Below are 12092 nucleotides of genomic sequence, written 5' to 3' on the forward strand. Positions count from 1 at the left end.
TTTAAATGCAAATTTCTTCATATTATTTTTTCACGTAGGAAACAACTTTATTAAGTCATGGAACTGTTATACTTTGTAAAACATCTATGCAGAATACCCGGACATTTTAAAATGTCTTAGGAAACGGGAACATCTTTAGTAAGCAATTTTCACTTTTGTAATTTTCTCTGCCCCTGTACTCAATGTCTAGCTATAAAATATTTATCTTGTTTGATATATCTGTGTCGCAGTCAACTTTCAAAATTTTTGTTGCAAAAACACATTTCTTAATAATTAAATACACAATGAAAAGATTTGATTAAACATTTATAGGACTTGAAATGTTTCCAAACATTACATGATAATAAGGTTACAGGAAGGGTGGTAACATCTTTCAGCTCATTTTGTTATATCATTCTCCTTTTCAAGCATGAATCTCTGAAGTCTGTCAAGTTTTATTCTTTAAATGCGTTGGGCCCCCTTTTATCCCTGCTTCTCCAATGCCAATGTTGTAACCATTTGAACTGTCTGTCACCTGAGAAAAAGAAAAAAGTTATTAACTTAAAGGGGACATTTATTGATGTTTAGCTGTTACAACCCAACCCACAGCACAGTATCAGTCACATACAGATGACACATTACACTGAAGTTGGTCCATGTTTTTCCCAAAATGTAGGAGAAAGTCAAGACTCCTAAGGCCAAGGGCTCACAGGATGACACACTTGCTTTTCGGTGGCCTTGGGCATCTGGGATTTCTTCTGGGGAGGCTGACGGCAGGTGGTAGGCTCTGTCTCATGCGTGGTTCAGGTACGTGGCTCCCGTGTATTGGCATCTGTTTTGGTGGAGTTCTCCATAATGGCACAGTTCTGCTCCCATGCATAGGCAGAGCCATCCCTCATGGTCAGTTCCAGTGGCGGCTGTCATTGCATTTGTGGCCCCCCAGTGCCGTCGGGAACTTATGCTGATTGTTGTCTTGGATCCTGGAGATCATCTCATAATCTGCTGCTTAAAACCGCTAGTGACTTCCCACTGCATCTAGAACAAACTCCAAACACCAGAATATGGTTTACAAGATCTTGCAGGATCAGAATCCTATCTAACTCCCCGACTCCATTCGGAGTCACTTCCTTGCTTGCTCCTGCCACACTGGCATTTCTTCGGATACATCCTACCATCTCCCATCTCAGGCCCTACATATCTGGCATTCCTTTTTTTCCCTCATACCTTAGCTTATATGCCATTCCTTCAGAAAGCATTTTCAAGGCCTCCCAATTAGGAGTGTGTCCCCTATTATTCTCTCTTTGTACCCTTAGTAGATCTCAATTAGCAATTTGTTGTTTTGTAATCGTATACTCGCTTGTATATTTACTTATTTACTATGTCTCTTCTATTAGACTGAAAATTCCGTGAAGGCTGCGATCCTGTCTGTTGTCTTCCTTAGTCATAGCCCAGCATTTGGCACTTAATAAGTACTCAAAATATATTATTGGAAGACTAAGTGAATGAGTAGATTACAGGGAACTCTTGAAATACCTACCTGAGAGTTAAATTAGGAATCGTGTAACTGTAACCGACTGAGTGGAAAAAAAAGATTGAGAGACCAGAGACTCTGCTGATAGTTATGCTGAAGGGATTAATCAAAGAACATTTATGCAGAACACAGGGATGTTGACAACAATGCGGGGATTGGCTTGGGGTGGAGAGAGAGTGAGGCTGGGTGAGGGAGGAGAAGGGGAAAAAAGTGGGAACTGTAATGGCTTAAACAATAATAAAAATACTAAAAAGAAACAACAAAACAAACAAAAAAGAGTTGGTTCAGTGGTCGGGAAAATGGAAAATGTGTGGGTAAAGATAAAAAAAAACAGCAAGAAAATGTTTCAATAGTAGGATACGGAGATGGAGTTCAGGGGTTTTGAGATAATTATGGTCAGAGTGTGGAAATGCTGGTGCGAAGTGCAGAGTTGAGGGAGGTCAGCAGAGCTGCAGAACCCAGAATGGAACATAAAGGTGACAAAGAGGTCAATACAGTGGATACAAATAAACCTAACCTATGGAAGATGTTTCAAAAGGGTTAGTTTGTGAAATGCATGCTGATAGCAGTAATCTAGATGGAGAAGGAAAATGGGAGAGCAAATGTCATCAATAAAAGCCATATGCGCAGTGTATTTTCATCCTGGAGGTGAGCTAATGTGAAGATTAAGAGTTGTAAGGACTTTGTAAAAGTAAATTGAAGGGCTGACAGGCAAAAGGGGATAGATGCTTTTCCATCATAAACAAGTGGGAGTGGAAGGTGGGGATTTCACAGGAAAGGCGGTTGGACCTGAGAGTCATCAAGATAACAGGTTTCTGTAAAGATAAGAGGAAATGAAAGTGAACCTGTTCCACAACTCCAGCAAAGTCTGATGATAGAGAGCAGGGCTGAAATCACGCACATTGTTTGGAAGGAAAAACGGGGTGATAGTTTGGTTTATTTTTGTTTTTTTAAGTGGTAGGAGCAAATATCAGGGATGAAAGAAACTGAAGACTTAAGTAGGAGGCTGAGAACAAAATTTGGTACTAGGGCAGGGAACAGGTCGGAGTGAATCCTATTGGTTAAGGGAGCTTGAGGTGGGTGACAGGAAGATCCCGAGTTCATAGATTTATTCATGTAGCCATAGTTTATTCCAAATAAAAAATCCTGAATTTGATTAGATGGTCAATAGAGCTGTTTCCTTTTCCAGTGAAAATAAAACACTTCGGTTTTGTCTGAATTCATATTATGAACTCCATGGGACCAATAGGTCAGAAACCCACATCTGTTTTTCTTCAGACTTCGGAAGCCACACATGACAAGTGTAGCCTTTTATTTTAGCTCATTGTTTTCAGAGAGGAAGTTCTTGCCATAATTCAGCAGGTCCTTTCCCTACTCATTAGCTTCATGACATTTGTCGTTTTGTTAGAGTGACTGAACTTAGAATAACAAATACACACTCTTTATAATGGCCAACCATCACATCCTCTGTTCTGGGAATTTGAGCTTGTCCATTGCAAGCCCAGCTTCTCTTGATGCCACATGTTTTCTTCTTGCAAAGACTTATCCAACCTTATCAAATACATTCAGGATTCTGTGTAGGTTTGGGCAAGCTGATCTCACAAGAACAGAGAAAAGACTTCAGTGATGGAAATCTTATACAAATAGATCAGTAGTCATTTTATATCAAAAGAATAGAGGTGGAAAAGTCACCTAGCCTCTTTGCTTTTTAGTCAGCGCTCTCATAACATAAGCCCACATGATGAGCTACTGGCTAAGGAAAAACTTGGTAATTTCCAGTGTAAAATTGGGGGTAGGGGTAGTTTATTCTGATTTTCTAGAGCTGCCTCCATGTCCTCACTTATTTTCATTGTATGGAAAGCAGGATAGTGTGTCAGTTAATTGTTTGTGTATTTTACATTATCAGCCTTCTGAAGTACGAAGGCATCTTCTGGTATACAGGCATGGGGAAACCTCACACAAAGAGGGGTCGTTCGTGGCATCGATCACTTGACTAAAAGTGATTGACTAAAAGTGGTTTTTCTGGTCAGAAAATAGGAGGTGGTCCTGTTGGTGCTGGTATGGAGGGGAAGGGGGAACTCGAGTGGTTAAATAAAAATCTGTCTTTGTTGATCTTGACCTCAATGTAGCCAAGAGGTTTAGAAGGAGATGCAGAATGTTCAGAGGACTTCCTCCATAGGAAGCTGAGCCAACACTTTAAAAGTCAGAACAGAGGTATGGTGTTTAGGATGTCCTAATGGAGTTTGAAAACACAGTGGAATCAGTAAAGTCACACTGACGATTAGCCTCACGTTTGTTCCCTGAAAGCAGTAGATAAATCTCCCAAGTGAAAGTTACCCTCCCTGTACCATCCTTATCACCAGCGACAGAGAATTGGGGCTTGAGAGGCTGTATAAACAGCCTTGTTACTTTACTACTTTACTACCCCAAACTCCTTTCTCTTTTCAGTTCTTCACAAATTTATTGTGTCATTGTCTAAAAGGTATAAAAGTTTTCTGCTCTGGTCACTTCTTTGGGTCTGCATTCTCCTGTGAAGGCTCCTATGTACATGTAAAAATTTAATAAAATTTGCATGCTGTTATCCTGTCTATATGTCCTTGTCAGTTTAATTTTTAGATCCAACCAAGGACCCTAAGAGGATCAGAAAAACTTTTTCCTCCCCTGTAGGTAGAATTTATGTCAGTTATTTAGGGTTAAATAAAACCATCTCAGATAGGGTATAAAATAGGACAAGGTCTAGAGCCCCGGATGCACACCAGCATATAGAAAGTTAGAAACTATATTTTATATGTCACAGAGTTTTCATGTATTTATATATTTTATGTTCCTTTTCTCTTTTTTTTCCCCCTGAAGGTATTTTTTTATCGTTGTTCAATTACAGTTGTCGAAATTTTCCCCCCATTACTCTCCCTGCCCTACCCACCCCTACCGCCCACATCCAATCCTGCCCCCTCCCCATCGTCTTTGTCCGTGGGCCCTTTATACACGTTCCTTGGTGACCCTTTTCCTTCTTTCTCCCATTACCTCTCCCCGCTCCCCTCCTTTGTTCTTTATTTCCATGTCTCTGGTTCTATTCAGCGCTCTCTTGTTTTAATTGCTATTTAGAAAAGCTCTTGTGAAAATTCCAACCTGTCTTAGCCATGCTAAGGCGAGAAACAAAGAACTGAGTTTGTGTCCACATTTTGGCCAAAATTAAAGGGCACAGAGTTCACTATAGCAGTCACTATAGGGTGGAAGAAACAGCCAAATGCAACAGCCTGGAGCAGAAGGATTGAGAGGAACAGAGCCACTTGGCTAGCTGTTGGGCCCACTTGAAGATCGATCCTCTTGCAAAATGAAAGGTTGGAAGTGCTACATTTCCTCTTACTGCTAAATTGAGCTGTTCCGTTCCAGGCAAACCCAACCCTACAAAGTGAAAGTATCATAATTGCAGGACGAGTCAGTGCTGACCTTTAACTGCTTTCATTTCAGGATAGTGTATCACCAACCAGCTGGGGGAGATGACCTCTCCCTTTAAAGATGAAACAACACTAAAAACTTTGTGCAACAATATTTGATGACTAATGTCTGCAACAGACATTTATTATAGTTAAAGCTGGCCTCATTAAAACTCACTGTCGGCAGTGGCTCACTTTAAATAAAAAATACAAATTTTGTGTGTTCATCTAGATTGGGTAATGCTTCAATTGCTGTCATTAACAATGTATTCATGTTGACTATCCTTCTTTTTCTGCATCTTCTTAAAAGAATTTCTTGCTCACAGAGAAAATGTTACCGATTTCTGTTTGTTTGTAACAGATGTTTGTCTGCCTTCAAGAATGATTTTAGGTAACCAGCCAATCTGTGGTAGAGAAAGCAGTGGATTTGAGGGTGGGATGTGGGACGGCGAGTACATGAGGCACACTCAGGAAAGCTGTACCTACATTTGGTCTGCTTAGAATTGGTCATAGTTGTTTTTTAAATAATATTTCTTTCCAGTTTGTAAATGGGAATGACCTCAAAATGACATAGAAAGAATATTATTTAACAAGGCTTTTAATCCCAATTTTAATCATAATTTAGTAATCATAATTACTGTTCTAATTTCCTTCCAATGACACCATAGTCAGAAAATGAGTTCTGTTCCCTCTTTCCCTCTGAAGGCTGTTGCCAGGTTGAAGAACGAGAGTGGCAAATGCAAACTGAGTGACACGTGAAGAGTATCACCGGCTTGCTCTTCCCAGATGAAGCCTGTTTGATTTCACTGCCGTCAGGCTTGTGAAGGTTAATAGCCAGAAATACAAAAACAGTTTGTTAGTGGGACTCTAGAGTGTCAAATGTTGAGGGAATCAGTTTAGCCTGATGGGACAGATACAGGAGAAGAAGGGATGAAGGACTGTTCATTAATTAAGCAAGCATTTAATGAGGACTTAATATAGGCTTATTGAAGCAGGTGTTACTAGGAAGTAAAGGAAAATCTAAAACAAGTCCTCCTCCCTCTAATAACCCCAAAACCACTTGGGGAGACAAGACGCCAGTGGCAGAATAACTCAGTGGGAGGTCAGAGCTGTTTCCGTTACATGTCAGTGCCATGTATAGGAATTTGGGCCAAGAGAGACCATTGTAGCTACAAGGCTTTGTGGAGAAGGTGGAATTTTGCTCATAAACTTTATACTTGCTAATTGTCTCTTTCCATCAAGCATGCCTACGTATTTTGAACACTGTAATTTGCCAGACCCCTCTTAGTTCAGTTAGGAACGGGGTAGAAGTGACTGGTACCCTGTGGGTCAATAGGGTCGGTGGAAGAGTCAGTGCTCCTACGTGCCTATCATTGACCATCCTATTGATGAAATAGCTGATGTGAATTTTCTTTTTATACTTACTGAGTTCTGTTGATGCTCAGTCTCAAAACAACAGATTTTTCTTCCTAAGAAGAGTTGGAGCAACACAAAAGCCTGTCTTCATGATTCTGAAAATGTAATTATGTACAGCTGGACCTTTTCCATCTCTGCCTCATCCAGTGCTTCCTGGAGCACAGCCAAAGGCATTTTATGAAACCCGGCAGGGTCTCCTTCCACAGCTGGGAATGAAAATCACACATATCTCCTCATTCTTAACAGGGGCCTGTTCTGCGTGAAGCTACCAAATGCCATGTTCTTGAGATGTTGGAAAGAAATAAGCAGAAGGGTAACATTCTAACTACATGAGATCTCAAAATGTGGTGGGCATAAGGCTCAGGGACCCTGAGGATGTAGAGCAGGAAAAGAATTTGAAGAAAGAGAATGATGACTCGTCTGAGCCATTGTCTCAGAGGTATCTTAGGTCTTACCTGTTTTTTAATCTTCTTTTATCTTTTCTTTACTCTAATAGATAAAACTGCCCCCCAACCCCAGGGAATAACTCAGGTTTGAGTTATTTTGATGGATCTGATACAGCCAGCATGGAACACTTTATAAGCACTTTCCTTTAAGCAACAGATAATAAATGTGTCTCCTCACCCTCATCAGCAACTCATTTTGCTTTCCTGTAATACAGGTTGGGGCAAAAATAAGTTTATAGTTGAGAGTAGGTGAAACAGAGTTTATTTATATGATTATTTATTAATTATTGGCTTATTTTCCATGCAAACAACTATAAACCTCCTACTTTTCCCCCACACTGTATTGTTGGCAGGCCCCAGAGACATGGGTATTCCCAGGACTCACCAGGTTTAGCGCAGGCCGAGCCACTGAGAGAGCCCTGGGTGAAAGGGACATGGCTGTTTCTGACCAGAACCTGCCCTTCCCGGAGCTCTGCACTCTAAATGTTGTGGAAAGGGATTTCTCAGAACCACAGTAAGATATTTCCAGCTGAGAGAAAATGTCAACTGAATCAGTGAACTAGAAGGATGTGGCATTTGGTCAGTAGTTTCTTTGTAGCTTAGAATCAATAGTGGCCAGATTCTCAGCTTTCATTTTCTGGCAGTGAGACTGCTGATTCCAAAATATAGCTTCATAATGTATTTATACAGATGCAGTACTAGCGTGTGCCTCTTTCTTTAAATTCTTTCCTCCAGAGTCCTTGTTTCTCCTCACTCATTCTCTTTTTGGATATTGGTGCATATGTTTTAAAGAATTTAAAAAAACTGAGCTCTCCCCATTAATTAGCCATAAAAGTCAGATTTTTTATTTTTTATTTTTTGCTGGGAAAGATGTCTTTCCCACAGATTTCCCTCTGGTTTACAAATGACAAAGAATTTGCTCAGCATAAATGCTCTTGGGTGGGCTGGTCACATTCAGGGATTCCAGAGACAGGAAAAGGATGCTATTTCTACTCTGAAATATTTTGTATTTTGTCTCTGCATGAGCTGTGTTTGAATTGACAAGCAAATGAATGTTTTAGTGTCTTTAGTATCCATAGTTTTGTTCCAACTCTGATATAATAATGCTTCCAGATTTAGCAAAAAGATTTATTTGCATGGCACACAATAATTTGCATAGCACACAGTTGTGGAATAGGAAGAGATTCCAAAGCAATTTGGTGCTGACAGCTTGTACAAAAGGCCGTGACCTGATGTTTGTGTGAGTTGCATTTCTCTCCTTTCTAAGAGCTAGATGAATTTGGGCATTTGGGGCATTGTGATATCATTACATTCCAGCATTTTGTAGTCCTAAATCCATTGATAATGTTTCTTCTCCCTAGAAGACACACCCCCTGAAAAATAAATAAGTTCACCACCAAATTTCCCATTTTCTCAGAATATTTCAGGGGAAGGAGTCTATAAGCCACAAGATAGCTTATAGGCCTTGATGTATCCAAAGACTTTTTAGACAATATTAGTTAATAATGACATCTTTATATCTTACATCTTTCAGTGGTCTGTATAGAGGTCATTAACTAAATGCCATGATTCTGATGACTGAGGGGATCCTCAAATTTGTGATGTCAGCAGCTGTACTTGACCTGATTATCTAGTCCCCCTGTATACTCACAGATGGGGTAGATTGGAGTCTGCGGCAGAAATTAGAATCCATGTGTCAGCTTCAGGTTAAGTGAAGACAAAAACACAAAAACAAAAAGAAACTTCTCTCCCCATCAGGCTGCTGCTGAGCAACCTCAGAGCATCCCAAGGGCAGAAGTGGCCAGCTGGGTTAGGCGCTCCATTTGCCACGCACACCGTGGGGACTCTGCAGAGCAGCACAGCCTCTAATTCCCAAAGCGAGAGTCCAAGAGGGAAAGAGGAAATAAATAGACCTTGCTGAAGTACATTTCAAACCAGTCAAAGCTCCCTATGGAAGAAACCAGCTCAAAATATCCCTGGGAGTTACTGAAGTTAAGAGTCCAGCAATTACCCCAACAGGACAGGCAAACATAGAGGGAAGGTAAAATTTCAGTGAAATGTTCTTAACATAGCCAGGGTCATTGCCCAAACAGGCAGCTACCTGGAGGAAAGTTTTACAAGTGTGGTCTGTATGTAAATGGGAGATTTACCGTTCAGCTTTTAGATAAATTGTTCCCAGTGGTGACCAACTCATGAGCCAGATGAGAGTTGCCAAGCAATGAGACAAACAAAGGCAAGTTCCAAGAAGTTCATTAAAACACACAGCTGCAGGGCTTTGCTCAACTGTCCTCCACCCTAGTGGAGGAGACGTACCCAATCAGAATTGATTGTTCTTCTCTACCTTCCCTGTGTCACCGCACTCTGAGGTCCTACCGCATTCTGTTTGCCCTGTTAGCTTGAGAATGGAATGCATTTTGCTTTGGACCTAGCTTCTAATATGTCTATGTTTCCCAGTTAGATCACTGGCTTCTTTAAGGCAGAACCCATGTCTTGTTTGTCTTCTTACTAACTTAGTGCCTAAAGGTATAAATCTTTCTATAAATAATATGTTCTCAGTGAGCTGAATGTTAACTACATGAATGTTAACTACCCCTGCCTATTGAAGTTCTAGCCTGGCTTTAAGGCCTATCTCAAATGCTCTCTCTTTCAAGAAGTCTTTTCTGATCTCTAACGTGTTGTCATTTCTCTTTGAACCCCTATAGACTCCCTTGTACCACTTCGGTGACACTTATTTTGCCTTGATTATAGTTATCCTATAATAGTTTGGCCTTCACTGTGTGCTCCTTCAGGATGGGAACCATGTCTTCCTTGGCTCTGTACCCTTGGGTACAAAGGTTTACACATTTGTTTGTTCACTCATTCATTCCATAAATATAAATGAGCACCAACTATGTGGAATCTGTTCTAGGACTGGGGTATAAAGCAAATAAAATAGACATGGCCTTTATTCTCATATAGCTTAAAGTCTCAAGGGAAGTTTGAAAAGTATAAAATGAAAGCTCAGTGCTTTGATGTGATAGAGAGACCATGAGATCATTTGTCCTGATTCAGGGAATCAGAGAAGACTTCCATGAGGAGTAAAGTAAGAGCATATGCAAAGGTCAGGAAATGGGAGAGAAACTGGTATACTTAAGAAGCTAAAAGAAGTTCAGGAGTTCAAAATGGCTTGAGTGAAGAATGCTTCAAATTTACACTATACTTCTCCCCCTAGAAAACAAATCTAAAGGGAAAAAAACACAAAAAAGGATAACCTAAGTTCATATACGTGGCTAAACTAGCAAGAAAATCATGTATTCTACTTCCCTGATCAGTTCTCTTTCTGCTAAATGTTTCCTTCTATTTCTGCATTTCATTCAGTACAAGCCTCTTTTTCCTCATCACATTCACTGAAATCTGTTGATGCAGAAAATAAATATATGCAAACATCTGATATAATTTATGTCTCCTTAAGGCATTAATATATTTCCACATGCTAGATAAAGTGTTCTGATTGTTCATCCTTAAGTAAGAGGATAACTTAAATCCAAGAATCACATGAGGAACTTTGCCACAAATAAGTTGGCAAGTAAGTACTTACAAGTGAATAAGCAAATATGTGGGAAACAATCTTACCGTCTATAAGGGCACAGACCCAAAAGTACCTTGGACAAAGTTGGTTTCAGGAAATCAGTGTTTCCAGGGCTTTTTAAAAAAGATTCTATTTATTCATTTATTTATTTTTAGAGACGAGAAGAGAGAGAGAAAGAGAGGGAGAGAAACATCAATGTGTGGTTGCCTCTCATGCACCCCCTACTGGGGGCCTGGCCTGCAACCCAGGCATGTGCCCTAGACTAGGAATGGAACCGGAGACCCTTTGGTTTGCAGGCCAGCACTCAATCCACTGAGCCACACCAGCCGGGGCAGGGCTTTTGTTTTTGTCCTACTACACAGTTTCAATGAGGAAGGAGGGTGACCGCATAATTTGTCATCCAAGTTGGGACACTTAGAGAGTTAAATTGCAAACTCATAATAACTACACACTGAAAAAACAGGAGCAAACTGGGAACACCCACATAAATGTGACATATAATCATTCCATCTATAACCAAAAATGTTGCAGATTTAGAAATCTTAATGTTCAGGGTTTCTCTTCTTTTTGCCTTTATTCTAGATCATATTTTACAGAAAATGCTCTGAAAATGTTGATGTTCAAAGAATGTTGTTAACTGTATCCTAGGCAACAGGAGAACCATGTCCCCTTCCCTCATTCCTAGCATACTGGCTCCCTCATGTCTAATTTAAAAATCTCTAAATATTGGCCAATTGCAAGCCAATATTCATGAGTACAATGTAATAAGCAATATCTTGTATCTATATATTGTTCTCTGTCCCTGGATTGTTAATATTGGTCTTGGATGCTCATTGCTGACATATAACTTTTAAACCTCTTGTAATTTCCTGAGTGATAAGGTCAACTGACACAAAACTCCTAAGTTCCTTGTAATTTCCTGGGTTGTAGGAGCATCTCTTTTTCTAATGAGGTGACTTTGAGTGGGCTCCTGCATGGGGGCTGGTTGCCAGAAAGACAAAGCCATGATTAAAGCTTGAAACTTTCAGTCTTACCTCCCCTTCTCTGGCGAGAAGAGGGGGCTGAAAATTGAATTAGGAATCAATCGTGCCTACCTGCTGAAGTCTCTATAAGAAACCCCTAAAGTATGGGGTTCGGGGGTTTTCCAGATGGGTGAATGCATCCGTGTGCTAGGAGGGTGGTATATGCCAACTCCACAGAGACACAGCTCCTGTGCTTGGAACATTCACAGACCTTCCCGTATGTTTCTCTTCGAGTAGTTGTTCATTTGTACCCTTCAAAATATGTTTTTGTAATAAATCAGCAATAGTGAGTAAACCATTTCCAGGCTTCTGCAACTTGTCTAGCAAATCATAAAACCCAGGAACAGGGTGGTAGGAACCTCAGATTTGTAGCGATGTCAGTTAGCAGTTATGGGTAACTGGGGAACCACTCTTTGCAACTGGTGTGTGAAGGAGGGGGCAAGTTTTTGTGATGGAGCCCTTAGCCTGTGAAGTCTGCACTAACTCCAGACAGTTAGTGTTAGAATTGCTCGGCATGAAAACACACACATCTGATGTCAGAAGTGGGAGTATGAGGAGAGGAAAACAGTGAGTTTCCCAGATCAGAAGCCTACAGAACTACCTAAAACTCTAGGTCAGCGTTGTCTAGTAGAACTTTCTGCACTGACTATCCAGTAGAGCAGCGTTAAAATTTATAACCGAGACTTTAACCAA

At 40.4% G+C, this 12092-nt stretch overlaps 1 protein-coding gene across 1 annotated transcript in view; it reads left to right on the forward strand.

The window, feature by feature from the left end:
* CD55 (CD55 molecule (Cromer blood group)) overlaps positions 1 to 12092 on the forward strand; it is an 85557-nt gene that overhangs the window by 6251 nt on the left and 67214 nt on the right. Inside the window, exon 2 of the mRNA XM_045186411.2 lies at positions 656 to 786. Coding sequence (XP_045042346.2) covers positions 693 to 786 — 94 coding nt within the window. The 5' untranslated portion in view covers positions 656 to 692. The remainder of the gene's footprint in view (positions 1 to 655; positions 787 to 12092) is intronic.

This window comes from Desmodus rotundus, chromosome 12, assembly GCF_022682495.2.
Source record: "Desmodus rotundus isolate HL8 chromosome 12, HLdesRot8A.1, whole genome shotgun sequence".
Classification (NCBI taxonomy): Eukaryota; Metazoa; Chordata; class Mammalia; order Chiroptera; family Phyllostomidae; genus Desmodus; species Desmodus rotundus.